The sequence below is a fragment of the Chelonoidis abingdonii genome, chromosome 3, assembly GCF_003597395.2.
Source record: "Chelonoidis abingdonii isolate Lonesome George chromosome 3, CheloAbing_2.0, whole genome shotgun sequence".
Classification (NCBI taxonomy): domain Eukaryota; kingdom Metazoa; phylum Chordata; order Testudines; family Testudinidae; genus Chelonoidis; species Chelonoidis abingdonii.
In genome coordinates, this window is record NC_133771.1 from 38,554,059 (window position 1) to 38,569,060 (window position 15,002).

General features: G+C 38.7%; 1 protein-coding gene across 1 annotated transcript in view; it reads right to left on the reverse strand.

The window, feature by feature from the left end:
• Positions 1-15,002, reverse strand: part of TPO (thyroid peroxidase) — a 61,165-nt gene that overhangs the window by 30,314 nt on the left and 15,849 nt on the right. The window contains exons 5-6 of the mRNA XM_075063470.1: positions 13,186-13,392; positions 3,663-4,178 (exon numbers count right to left, since the gene is read on the reverse strand). Of these exons, the coding sequence (XP_074919571.1) occupies positions 3,663-4,178; positions 13,186-13,392 (723 nt within the window). The remainder of the gene's footprint in view (positions 1-3,662; positions 4,179-13,185; positions 13,393-15,002) is intronic.

Sequence of the window (15,002 nt, forward strand, 5' to 3'; positions counted from 1 at the left end):
ATAGTAACAACAGTTATAATGTATAATACTCTCAAGTTCTATAGCACGTCTATTACATATTTATAACATCTACTAAATATTTGCTAAATCTTTACAAACAATTTATAAATGGAACCTTAATGTAAAGCATGATCCATTAATGACTGTATCCTCTGAACATATCTGTGAGATAGGGAAGTATTATCATTCCCATTTTAAAGTGGCAAAAATTGAGGCACAGATTAAATGATTTGCCCAAAATCACACATAATTTATCTCCAGCAGAACCTACAATAAATAAAATCCAGATCTCTAGACATTCAGTTCTGTATCAAAATCAGCATGCTTTCTGGACATGAATATAGAGGCACAGAGCTCAAGCTCTTTAGAAGGAATTGACTTACATTTTTCACACATACTCTTACCACTTGTCCCCAAATCTTGCCAGTTCTTTCTCTAACCATTTTAACAAACTCAACCCTTCCTTTCTTTCTGAGTGCTAAAATGCGAGTTCATGACTTGGTGAGCACCTGTGCTGATTACTGTAACCTACTCCTCTTTGGCCAGCTGGAGACCCATGCTGGTACTCTCCAGCCCATGCATTAAGAGAATATTAAGGTTGCAAAACGAAGGGCTCACAATTAAGGAAAAGACAAATTTAAGGCTGCCTGTGGAACCTTAGTTTAGCCCTTGGTGTGAATGCGTTAGGGTATAGTATTCAGTACAAGTGGGTTGTTTTTGGCTGGTATAGGAGGAGTGGACCCATGTTGTTTGAGAAGCCTTCAAGAAATTGCATGATCTTTTCAGCAAAACCGTAAGATAGTTATTTTCCAAGCTTAGTGCTGGGTTCTGCTATTGGCGTTTACCGCCCCACAAAGCAATTTACGGCAGGTTTGGCAGGTTGAGGGGAATCTTCTTTTGGTCTGTAGTACAGCCTTGGCACTGGCTTCAAGAAATGCTTTACATCTATATGAATGAGGAAGGGCGTTACTTAATTTTCAAACTGCAGAGAAAGCTGGAATCACATGTTAGAGTTGCTATCTAGTATCCCAAATGTAAAAATATGTTTTTATTCCCATGTGTAATCTAAATTCATTAAATTAAATCCTAAGTTTAAAAATAATCACGATATATCAAAGCAGAGTTAAGGTGGCTACTAGCATTTACTGGCATTTGAGTACTTAACTTTGCAACCTTAACATTCTCTTCATTTTTTTTAATTATATGAAATTTCCTAGAATTTTAATTATTTTAACGGAACAAAAAATTGTACTTTCACTGTTTCCCTAGACAGTAGTCCTGATTCTCCTCTCATTTTTGCACCAGAACAAACGAGAAGTAACCCACTCAAGTCAGGAGAGTTACATTGATGTTTGTGATCAAGTGCAGAAAAAAAAAGACATGTTGTCTAAACACCCCCAAAAGAAATCTTGGCACATGTATCACAACACTGAAATTATTCTGTCTTGCTTCCATCACTGAGCATGAACTTGGTTGAACACTGAATCATTGAGGGCCCAATACATTTTATTACAACATTGACACAGCACAGTTCTCATCATTTAGAATATTATGAAAGAGTTAAAGTATTGCTGTGGTTTAAACAAACTACTGTACTTGTGTGAAACATGCTTTCCAAATCTCCATAAATAAACCAAAGCAAACTCCTAGAACCTTGAAAGGCACGTCTCCCTTCCAAAGGCTGTATTAATGTCAAGTTTCTACTTCTATTTGCTTGTCAGTAGAGCTATTTAAAAAGCACCACTGAAAAAAAATCTAATGGAAATAGTGCTTTAAAAAAATTTTATTCCTTTTTTAAAAAGGATGAACTAGTTTTGTTCAAGGTCTCCATAAACATGCACTCTCAGGGAGACACTAGATCTGTACATATTCAGCCAAAAAGATGAAAATCTTAGAAAGAAATCCTGGAATGGAAGCTTTAAACAACTCCAACCATAGCTTTTGCCTGTGCTCTAGTTATTATAACATTGTAATAAAGCTACTGCAATTATATCCACTGAATGAGTGTCCTTAGATGGGCTAGATCAGCTCAAATATATTACTCATATGCCACAGGCTGATCTCATTAGTTTGTGATACTGGTAAAGATAAGTAGCCCAGAGTCATACAGAAAAATGCCTTTGTGCAAACTATTTTGTTTAAGGACATGATGTTTCATATTCCTACTCACTAACATAAGCGTTCACAGAAGCCTAGTTTGGGGATTTCTCATTTGCTCTTTTCTTCTAACTAGTACCAAGAACCAGTCTGAGCTTGTTAATACAATGATTTTAAAACAAAAAACATACTTCAGAGAAAGGAATTGACTTGGGAGAGCTGGAAGAGAGGCTAATGGTCTGACTATCTAAAATAGACAGATTACATACTGGTTCCAAATAAAATGAGTTATTTTTCTCTGTGTATTCTTTCTTTGTGCAACTAGTAGTCTCACATCAAATGCACATGGTTTCCTGAAGGACCCATTCTCTGTTTACTGCAAACAGAGAGTTCAGGTGGAAGGAGAGCAATATTTTGACATAATCATTAAAGTCTGTTTCTCTCCCTATTATGCTTCAGAAAAATCCACAATCTGGTGTCACAAATATTTCAGCTGCTAGCAATTAGAGACTGCGTGAAAGGCCTGTTGTTTCCAAAAGTTCCAAACCTGATATTTCAGATCCAGTGCCATGGATCATAACAGAGACTGGATCAGTGTGAACAAGGAGAAATAACCATTTTCCTCACTGTAAAACTGCTAAAGAAAAGTTAGTTTTATGACTTAAATATAATTTTCATGTCCAAATTCATAGTTTAGAGTGAATTGGTAATGTAAAGAGTTTTTACTTGATTTGGATACCTGGATGAAATATTTGCTCTACTTGTCTGTGAATCAATAAATACACTCTGTAATCTAAGGATAGATTTTTCAAACCACAACTGAATGGTTGGGAGAGACATTATATTTGAACGTAAAATGAAAACAAAATATCTCATAAGAGTATCTTAATGTAGAATATAATTCTTGAAAGTGAAACCCTGGTGGATGTTAGAATTTCAGTTTAGTTATGAAGACTTCTACTCATTGATTTAATATGAAACTCTGTATCTTTACTTTTCTGTCTGTTTTGTTATTTTCCATATTGATTACTCCTTCTCAAGTTTTAGGGCTCAAAGTCTATGCCCTAGGGGTTTATGCATTAGTTTGGTAGTGTGAAGCTTATGGTCTTTTTATGGAAGGAGAATATTTGTTTGTAGATTTTGCATTAGAAGGACAAACTTTTGTACACTGTGGGAGACTTATCTACTTTTTACTTGCTTCCTTTTCCAAAATTACTATAAAGAAGAGAGCCAGAAAGAGCAAAGATACCTCAGTAGAATAAACAGATAGAAGGAAAAGACTGAGGAAAGAGGAAATGCACTAGAAAGGGCAGTAAAAGATGCCAGAAAAAATGACAGCAGAGAGGCATGGCATCTGAACAAACGAAGGAATCTAAATATCAAGATGTTTGAGAAAAGAATGAAAATCTGACACCAAAAATCTGAAGTTGAAAATAGAGACAGCAAGGAAGGTAACATGACCCTCAAAAAGTCATTCAGCTCATGAAAACTCCTTTTCAGTTTTGTGCCTAATTAAATCGTAGCAGAGCCATAACAATAAATTGACAATTAAGTACTCAGCCAACCTGATGTAGAGCACCAACAATTTTGCGAGCTTCTTGGTAAACTGTTTCCGAGCTCCAATGCCTGTTCAGTTTTTTCAGTGCTTTAGCCAGGCGGTTGTGTTCTCGCAGCCACAAGGTGTGCATAGCTGTCAATGAGATTACTTCACTAGACCTGCTGTCCCCAGCCATAAAGCATTCAATCCTTTCCGCTTCATCTGAGTTGGGGTCTTGTGCACAGGGAGAGGGGACCTGGTCTACAAAAGGCAGGTATTCCCGATCATTGTCATAATATCGTACATTTGTTCTAAGGAGGCCTTCTTTGCTTGTAAAATTCCTCAGTTTGTTTTCCACAGCAGGTGTGCTGCCATAGACAGTGGAAGCATCAAGGAAAGAGGTTAAACCATTGATCTGTTCTCTCGGCTTCAGTGCTGATAGATTTCCAAAGAGAATGCTATGATCACCAGTGCCACATGCAGGAGATGAACGGTAAAAAGGCATGCACTCTCTTCCTGTCGATAGTGTATCATTGGCAAATACCTGTGTAATAAAATAGACATTTTCTGCAGTGAAAATAACACAGCTGGACTGGAAGTGACTACTGCACCAAGGGTTCCATCAAGGTTTCCATTCTAAGCCCTACTTTTCAGTTGCTGATATCTTTTTGAAACAGCTCGTATCTTTTTGAAACAGCTATTTTCTGGATTAAAGTTTTCTAGGTTTGTCTCTGTGTTCTTTATTTATGTATATATGTTTTTGAAGTTCGAGCAAAAACGGTCTAGCCTTTTTTGAGAACAGGCAGAGTGAAAAAAATATCCTTTCTCCATTAAAAAAACAATTTACTGCTATGTTTTCTGAAAAATTCAATGACTGACTTAAACTCATGAAATTCATCATCAAACAGGTCTCACTGAAGAGAATTGCCTGTGAGTTCTGGTAAAAAATTGTTTTTGACATGATCAAGTTATGAGTCATTGAACATTGTGTGCTATAACAGATTTTGCATGAGTTTTCTCATTTCAGAAAGCCATGCTGCTTGCGCACGTGCAGCTAACCTAGCTGCTTACACTCATATGTAGTGAAGGTGCCCATAGTCCGGAGCAGGACTGTACAAAAGCTTTAGCTTCAGAGAGCTCATCTTTGTACAGTGGACCGGGAAGACGCTGCCTCAGTTAGAGGCTGATCCAAAGCCCATTGAAATCAATGAAATATGTAGAGAAGCTGTGATGTCAAATGACATCAACATCCCTTTTACTTCAATGAGTTTGGAATTATGCCCTAAATGGACATTTTGTGAATTGATTAGGAGGTGTGCACCATGGAGGCCTCTCCCCTGAACCTCTTAATCAGCAAGCAGAGGAGGACAGGATTTCTTTACATTTTAGAAGAAACTCTGAGTCAGCTATTCTGTTTAAGAAAAAAAATTAATCACTAAAATAAAAACAATCATATTTTGGAATATCTGAAATCTATCTGCCCTGTTTAATGCAGAGCTGCTTTTATGACCTGTAGTTTTTTTTTAAAATCCCATCATTTCCAGATTCTAACAGATCACTACGCACAGTGTAATTAGACATGGTGAGCCATAACAAGGATGTATCAAGTGCTGGAGTTTAAAAATACACAGCTCCAATGAAAACTGCTGTTCAAAACATGATTTTGAGTTTCAAAGAATATACAATTATGAACGTTTGGGAAAATCTATACTTTCTTACCCATTAATCTTTTACCATTGGTAAGGAAGTACAGGTACCACTTACTGAAGCTGCTGAAATATCCCCCAGAGGGTAACTATCTGCAGACATTTGATAAAGTAAAACACATCTGCTTTGAAGAGACACCTGACCTAATCCGCTTTTTCTTTTCATCCTATTTGTTTGCTGTTCAATTTTCAAACAAATACTATAGCAGCAAAGAAGCATGGATAGACATATTAATGTTGCAGACATCCTACAAGATGATATAATTACCTTTCAAATTTCTACATTGTTTTACTTAGATTTTTGTTATTTAAACAAGTTAGTTCAGCAGGCTCCAAAACCAGTGTTGACATGGGCACAAATCTGAGACAGCTGGAATATCCTGTGAAAAGATCAACGAGGTGTGGAGGGGCTAGAGGGAGATCATAGAAGCTAGAATTCTCTTTGGGGGTTATGGAGATAAAATCTGATTTAAGCAAGATGAAAAAAGGCTAATGGGAACTGTGGAATGGAGCTTAACAGCTTTACATGGTGCTGGTATTTTTATCTCATTTGTTAAATAGATTTTTCTAACTACTGAAAGCTCTTCACTGTAGGGAGTGCTATCATCATGTTAAAGCAATACTTGTTTATTTTCTAAGCCTATTAAAACCTGCCTCCTTAAGAAATCCTCTCACTTTCCCCCATTAGCTAAGTAGGATAATTTCAATGGTAGGTTATTATATTTTGTTTATTTTGCTGTTTGTTCATTTGTTAAAATCAATTATTTATTTTCCTTTGGGTTTCTGGTCTAGAGTTTGTCCCCATTATTAAGTCTCTTGCTGCTATGGTGGTCTCTGCTTCTCTGCAGCTGGAAGGGTGGGCAAAGGGCAAGGTTTCTATTCCAAATACAGTTTCTTCTGAGACTGACAGCTACAGAGTGCTGTGTGCATTTGAATACCTCCTGCTTCTAGTTATCAGAAAAGGGCTGGAAGAGTTTGGTTATACTGTAATTGAAAGAAAAGTATGTTTGGCCTTTAACTTAGTAAACAGAGAGGACCACAACAAAACAGATCAAGAGTCTGTGAAGTTCACAGTGAATATTCTTTGATTAACTGCCTCTGCAATTTTAATTCAGATCACTTTGTGCCCCAGTGGAGGAAAGCAGCAGTAATGAACATTAAGGGACTGGCAGAACTGCATAATGAAGTCCTTTACTTTTTCATGGGCTAAGGAGTGTGCAGCCAGCAGCTCAATGTGCAAATGAAGGTTTCCTATGTTATTTTTTCAAATTATATCAAACATGACCTGGAAAAAAATCCTTTTTTAATTGAAATAAATATAAAATAGCATTTCTCTCTAAAATCAGTGAAGAATATTCCTATCAATCCATTTTTTTGCAAAGAATAATTGAGGTTAAAAAACAAAACAAAACAATAAAAAAAACAACCCAGCCAGCATGGCTATGGTAGCTTTCCTGGGTCAGCTGCACATAAACTTAAAATTATATTATAAATGCACAAAAGAACTTGCTGATGTTGAAGTGTAGCAGAATGAAAGTCACGAATTGTTTCAAGGCACTGCACTGTCTAACTCCTATAGGGATTTGGTTCTGTGGAAAGTTACCACACAAAGAGACGTGTTGTAGTTTTTAAAAAGGAATTCAGGCTTTGTGGAAATTTTCTGTATTGATAGCAAGGAAAACTCAAACCCTCTGTTTATGTACAGGAGATTCTGAGAGGCAGGGTAGTCCAGGGCTCAGAAGACAGACCTAAATTCTATTTCTGGCTCTGATACTAGCTTGCCGGGTGACCTTGGGCAAGTTATCTCACCTCTCTGTGCCTCAATTTCCTTTCTCACCTTTTGTGTCTTGTCTATTTAGATTGTAAGTTTTTCAGAGCTATCTCTTATTATGTCTCTGTACAATGTCTAGCATAATGGGACATTGGGGATATCAGCTGGGGTCTCTAGAAACTACTGTAATATAGTAAGTAATAAACCAGGACAGAATTGGTACACTATGGGAGCCCTAATAATGCTTCTTTGTGCCTTGACTCTGACCTAAAGTGACCACTGAGGGTGAAAAAGCATCTCAATCTCTCTATCCATTTAATTATGGGTCTATTTTACAACCAATGCTGTTTTAAAGATATAAATTTTGCTGGCAATTTTTGTCATTTATTGTTGAAAGGGCTCCATGCAGGAATCAGTCAGGGCTTGTAGTGGTTGTAATGAAAAGGTTTCTGCTGTTTTGAAACATTCTAGTGGTTTGAAAGAGATTCCCTATACTTAACCCTCAAATCAGGAGAGATTAATTTAAAAAAAAGAGACAGAAAGCCCAGGTAGGATTTAGAAAATTGAGACTGCAACCTCTTTAATATGTGCCTCTCTAAAACAAAAGGCTGAATATATTTCAATTAGACTGGGATTAGGATGAATAGTTCTGACTACTGCAGTTCATTTGGTGGATACCACAAGCACAGATAGCAACTGTACATAAGGCTGCTGGGCTCAGAAAAAAACTAAACAACTCTAGCACATCTCTACTGAGAAAGATACAAAGGAAAACTCCTGTTTTTTATAGCCAGGTTTCTCCATTTAATTACATTTCTCCATTTAATTACATTTCTGTGCATAACCTGTGTTTCTGGATACAAGATTCCCCTTCTCTTCCTGTCCCAAAGAGTTATAGTGCTCTGTTAAAACAGCTGTGGTATCCCATCCCAGAACTGGATGAAGTGATCCCTTTACATCTTTCTGAAAAATCTGAACTAACTCAGCCAGAAGTTATGGGCTTGATGCAGGAATCAAATTAAATTCTGTGGTCTGAGTTATGCAAGAGGTCATACTAGATAACTGTAATGGTTCTTTTTGGCCTTAACATTTATGAATTCTTTACTTATTTTTACAAAATATGTGTTTTGAGATATCACTTGAAAACTAATAACTTACTGATCATTAATATTCTTGTATGATATATGTACACAATGAGTTATGAGTTATGAATATATTCTGGAATTAAAACTAACTAAAATATGTTTGAACCAGGTATATAAGGAAGAGCTATTTAACAGGTCTATCCTAAACATAAGAATGTGTGTTTACTTCAGATCATGTATAGGCAGTAAACAGACCCATTGTGCTGATGAGGGATAGAAGCAAACCTAATGATAGCAAGTGGGAGAAAGGACAGCATGAAATCTGCATCCAGTAGGAGAGAGAAGTTTGGTCTGGGTTTTACTTTTCAGAAGAATTAATTGCAAAGGTTTACTGGTTTATAGAGACAGGGAGGTTGAACTTCAAGTGATATGAAATTGAATCAACAGATTGTATACAATATTACTGTAGTATAAAAGCATATCGAATAAGGTCTTTAGTGAAAGCTAAAGAAACACTGGTGATAAATAGAATTGTGAACTGTATGTATTAGCATTATGTGAGGAATTACAGATACTCATTGATATTAGGTTGTACACTCTGCTCAGACAGGAGTAAATGTCACAGCTACTTATCTGTCTTTAATTAAGTATTATGGAATCAGAAACAACGGAAGCTCCATTTCCATAAAAACCTTATGGGTGGGGCCAACCCACAGAAAGAGAGGAACAGCATGAGGTCATCCTGCGTCCTGAAACAAGTTAATTGAACTACAGAAGATAGAAGCGAGGACAAAACCCATCTTTGGCATCCATCTCTAGGGAACAGAGCCCCTGCAAGCTGAGAAAGATGGTCTTTCAATCAAGGGGGGGGGTAACCCTGTTTAGGCAAAGCTATTTCACGTAGGAAGACAAGGGAAGCCAGAACCTTGTACTTTTGTGGAAGTCAGGGGAAGTCAGCCAATGCTGGGAAGAAGAATGACTGGTGAGAAAAATATCTTGAACAAAGTCTGTAACTTGCTAGATTAACTTTTAGACCTTTAGAACTGTATTTTGTTTTGTTTTACTTGGAACCTTTTCTATCTTCATTCCTTAAGCTTGAACTCACTTAATCCTATTTATATTTCATTAATACATTTATTCAATTTTACCAGTAACCAGCTCAGTGTTATATTTAAAGGGAAGAATATATTTACCCCTAGTTGAGTAAATAAGCTGTGATGTGCTTTTGTGTCTTTAAAGGAACTAAAAAAACCAACATATTATTTCTCTGTACTATCCAGGAGAGGGCTGGACGTTGCATAGCACATAATTTCAGGAAAATTTGGAATTGGGATTGTGTTGGGCTCATCCTACCCAAAGTAACAGAGGCTGCTGGGGTCAAGCTGTAGACAGGCTGCTGGGGTCAGAGCTTCTGAACCAGGGATGTCTAGTGCACAGACACTGAGGGCATGCTGATAGGCTGGTTGGGAGCAGCTCAGGTTGCGAGTTACAACAACAAAGCATTGTGAGGCTCCCAAGGTTATGGACAAACAATGACACAACCCATCAGTGACCTGGACTGTACCTCAGAATGTGACAGTTCGTTACATGTATTTTTGTTTGTTTCTTTTAATTTTACTTTTCAAAATGGAAAAAAAAACTAGTTTAGCTTTCAGGAGAAAGTTGATTCTTGAGGGAAATTTTATTAGCTCCTTTTTCAAAGTTAGAAAAATGCTTCATCTGGTCACAGTAAAGAACTGCTTTGTGTAATGTTTCCTATTGCCTTGACAAAAGTGCATGCAAAGTACTTGGCATATAACTCAGAAGCAGAAGTACATTCATCTTCATCTGCTCTGCTTAAACTGGTATTAGAACTGAGAAATCTAATGGATATGGATGTACTTACATGTTATAAAAGGAGAGCTTCAAAATTGCTTAATTAATGTGCCTTTTTGTTCTAAGGAATTGTGAGCTACTGCCCTCAAAGTCTCTAAAACTTTGTAAGAAAGTAAAACTCAGGTTATAAACACTCTGCACATAACAGGGTCCATTAGAAAAATGAACCATCTTCATTTGAAATTCTCAAAACGCACAGTTTTCTAACTTCCCAGGAGATGTGTCATGGCATGTTTGATATGTCTTGGCAGGTAAAAATGTCAAGTAATGCTGAGGGATACAATTAACAAGAAGAAACAGATTCAAGATGATAAGGACACATCTCTTAGGAGCCTCTTACCTGAGAAATTAAAAAAAGAAAATCGGGGTTGGATGGATGACTCTGCTCAAGATGATTGCTGTTCTACTGTATCTACGCCATGCTAATGGAAAGGAACTGCCAGACAAGAAGCACATCACAACTGAGAGGCCTAACTAGTCAATAGAATGAGTAAAATATTCAAACTGCTTCCAGATATTGTTACAATAAATGTCACTGTCATTGGTTTGGATTCATCAAAGAAACAATGAAGAATAGAGGTGGGCAAACCTCAACAGATTTAAAGGTTCAGATGATGTTAGCTTAGTCAAGAAAAGAATCCAAAAGTTAGGATATTCATCTAAAACTTGTTTTCAAAATCTAAACAGTCTCAAATTCCCTCCATGATCTCCCCAACAGCCTCACTTGCTACTCAGAAGGCTATGGATCTGATCATCCATTGCCCTGTTCCACGTAATCATTTATGCAAGTGTCAGATGAATGCAAAGTGGGCATAAAAAACTGCACAAGGTGCAGGGCAATTGAGAATCAAGTCTTGTGTCTTGCGGGGATCCATAATTTATCACTAGGAAGCTCTGTACAGGAGTGGAAGCAGTGCCTTCAGAGTAGAAGCAGTCACAGGATTGAAGTCCGGTTTTAGGGTTTGAACATTAAATTCTTTACTGAAGCTCTGGAGTGTGTGTGTATAGATTACTCAGTGTTATTCATAACATAGGGTGGGTGGGAATGGGAACATCCTTGCGGGACAGAATGTAGAATTGTAAGGCTCCATGACAGTACGTTAGTGAGTTTCAAGCTGTATGTCGAGTTTGCTACCTATCATCTGCATGAAAGAATGATCTTACTTATAAATTTATCAGGCATGGTACAGAACCGTGTATCTATGCCAGCTCATTCATTTTCCTACTAGGAAATAACTAGCTTTTGAAGTCCAACTTTTCCCATCTTCTCAAAAGCAATGACCCCATGTATGTAAGTTTCTGCAAAACTCTGAAGATCATTTTAGTCACATAGTTAGAACACACCTTCTTTCAAAAGTTTGTATTAGCTGATGGAAATATCCCTGCCTTCCCAGGGTAAAATTACTGTACTTCAGCCGAGTGACAGTTTAAAAAGAGAATTATTTATGACTATTTTCCTACTTTCCTCACTGGAATTCAAAACCTTGATACATGAAAATAAGAACAACATTTTTCTTTCCTGATAAGAAGAGTTCTCTACAACATAAAACCCACAGCTAAAAATCATTATATTTGTACTAAATATCTTTGATATCCTACTTTTATCTACCTATGTATATGTGGAGATATATAGAGAGATAATCCTATATTAATCTATTTATATATATCTGCCTTCCTGCATCACTAATTAATGATGTCAGTGTAGTAAGAGGAGGCCCTAAGATATAAACCTTGGTATCAGAGGCCCGGTATGAGGCCTGAGGCCTGAACTAAAGTAATGGTTAAGACTTTGCTAACAAAAAGCAAAGTGAAGCTGTAAGCCAGAGGCAGGCCCTGCTCACAGAAGCTGGCAAGGGAAGGGCTGATGCTGCAAGAAGATACGTACCTAAAAGGTACTAAACACTAGATATCAGAACATTCACATACTTGTACATTCCACACAAATAACAAGGAACAGACTGACCCATCCCAAAGACAGGGGCAAAAGCAGGGCCGGTGCAACCATTTAGGCGAACTAGGCGGTTGCCTAGGGCGCCAAGATTTGGGGGTGCCAAAAAGCGGCGCCCCCCCCAAATTTTTTAAATGGTTGCAGTGGCCGCTGCATAGTCTGAGCTGCCAGCAGCAGCAGCTGCCTGCAGCCCGGCAGCTTAGGGCACCCCCGGGGTCCAAGCAGCGCAGACCGCGGAGCCCAGAGTCGCTCCGGTCCAGGAAGCCGCTGCAGCGGCAACGGCAACACAGGAGCGTCCCTGGGTAGGGAGCGCGCGCGCGGCGGTCCGGCAGCTCGGACACTCGCAGTCAGAAGCCGCTGCCGCGCCCAAGCCCGGCAACCAGAGGCACCCCCCCCCGGGGTCCAAGGAGCAGCGGCTCCGGTGGACGCTGCGGCAGCTCCGCCGGAGTGGATGAGACCCGCTCAGGGGGCGGCGAAATGTCCCGGCGCCTAGGGCATCAGAAATCCTAGCACCGGCCCTGGGCAAAAGGGTAATATGATTGATAGAGTTGTTTTGTTCAGACCAACATGTACAAGGTGAAAGGCGGCACCTTACCACGTAGAGGGGTTGTACCTTGCTACGTAAAGGGGTTGCACCTAAATACATCAGGAGTGATGTGTAATTTGTTTGTGCCTGTGTATAAGAATGCATCCCTGGGGCGGTGTCTTTGTCCGGCCGAGGAGGCAGTGGAAAGTCCCACCATTGACTGAGCAGCGTCCACTGAGCAGGGACACAGTCTCTTAGGTAGACTAAGTATTCTACGGGGAGCTGCAATTGTGTCCGTATGGCAATAAACCTGGCCGACGTGCCTTCATACCTTACTAGACTCTGTGGTCATTGGGGGTTCTCTTCGGGTCTGCTGTGTCCGCTATCTGCGCAGAGCTGGGGCAGCACACAGAGGGAACACACGCACGCAGCCGAGTAATACCAACAAGGAGAGAGAGCAGAGCACCACACCTGTAGCATCTGACAACACCTCTGACAACAGTCAGATTGCAAATATTCTATTATTTTTTGCTTTGTTATTTCTGAATGATTTGTAAAATAGCTTGACCATTCTCTCACAATCTACTTTACCAGTTTGCCAACTAGTGCTTCTCTTGAACAAATGCATTTTAAATCATACCTTTATTGGAAAACATGATTTTTGGTTTTCACATGTCATCTTGCATTCTACTCCTCTTAGAAAGCCAGCTCTGTTTGTGCTCTGAGGTGTGAATGAAATGTCATGACCTATGTATTGTCCCCACACCATAATGATATCAGAATATAGATTGTCTTCTGTAACAGCCTCATTAGATGCATGAATAATTTTTCTTGTCACTTCACGAACCTAGGAAAGAAAGAGCTAATTTATCTGGTATGCCAAATATTGTTTACTATTCTCATATGGATATAACACTAAAAAAGCAGAATAAGCAGTGATAAAAGCTATCACTTTTGCCAGGACATTTTATGTTGTGGAGTACTTCTAATGGCTTGTTTTAAAAAGACACTGACAGGCTGGTATTCCTGTTCAAAAGCTAAGATGTCAGTACAACAATGCAGGTTCAAAGATATTTCAGCTGAGTTTTTCTGTGTAGTTACCAAATGAGTAGCACACCTCTGATCAGTTTCTTTTCTGAGTCTTTTAAATCTCACATGTCTTCTTTTACAATGTCTAAAAAGTTTTCATTCTATTTGTTCTGTTTTCTAGTCTTTTAACAAAGGTGCAGTGTTAGCAGGGCAGCCTCCAATTAGTGCAGTTACTGGGGCTTCACACTGCTCCATGCCATACAAGCTATTCACATACACATTTTAGGTACCAAACAGAGACCCAAATGTTCCACTCAATATTCCCAGGCAGAAAGAAGTCAAGACCCAGTGAATCTGGCTGTTGGGGATAGCCAGCTCCTCCACATGCTCCTTATCTCAACTCTGCAGAAGCCTTTCTGAGAAATTTACATGACAGGATAATTGCTCAATATGGCATAGTTGCCTCTTCACCGAACTAAAACCATCAGGGAAAACCAACACAAGTTAATACTGACTGAGCCAACATTATCTTTCACAGATTTCTCTTTGAGGCAGTGGAAGATCCTCTCATGGACTGCAGCCTGTCGAGTCATACTGCTGATAGACTGCACAGAAATAGTAGGTTGGGAGATAGTACAGCAGCACACACCCTCTGTGCAGATGGCGGGGGGGGTGTGGCCCAAAACCCCAGTTGTTTTTCAGGATTGCAAGTTGGTGGGAAATTCTACCCCATAACACAGGAATGGCGGGGGGGGAGGGGAATTCATTGAAAGTGCACATTGATGATATTTCCAGTCTCCCACATGGAAATAACTTACTCACAGGAGCACAGAGGCCATCTGTGATTCACTATAATTTACTGACAAAGGTTTTCATATCACTGTAATTCTGCGTTGTAAATCACTATGGAAATGGCTTTGAGCTACACTGTCTTCTAATAGTCTGTCTTATGATAATTCTAATATTTATCCCTTACCTTGACTCTGCATGTTCTGCTCTTAAAGAGTAGCTAATAATACATAAAAGAACACAAATTACTGAAATCTGCAAAAAACAGCATAGAAATTTTTTTTTTTTACATGGCACTAATTTCATATTTGTATATTGTATGGTATTTTAAAGTGTAGCTTAATATAAGGGGGAGGGAAGCTTGTTGGTGTTATGCTGAATGTATGATCAGATTCCATGCAATAGTACACGCTTTGGTTTAATGCGTTTCACTCCACTAGCACAAGACTTAATGAACCTGGAATATGTGCAATTGATAGCATCCACTGTGAAATTTCTCATTCAAATGTCAGTTTTTCATCTATAAACCTGTCATAAGTAGATAGGTAAGGTAAGGGTTAAGTTTCTTTTACCTGAAAAGGGTAACCAAACACCTGACCAGAGGACCAATCAGAGAACTGGATTGTTTAAAGTCAGGGG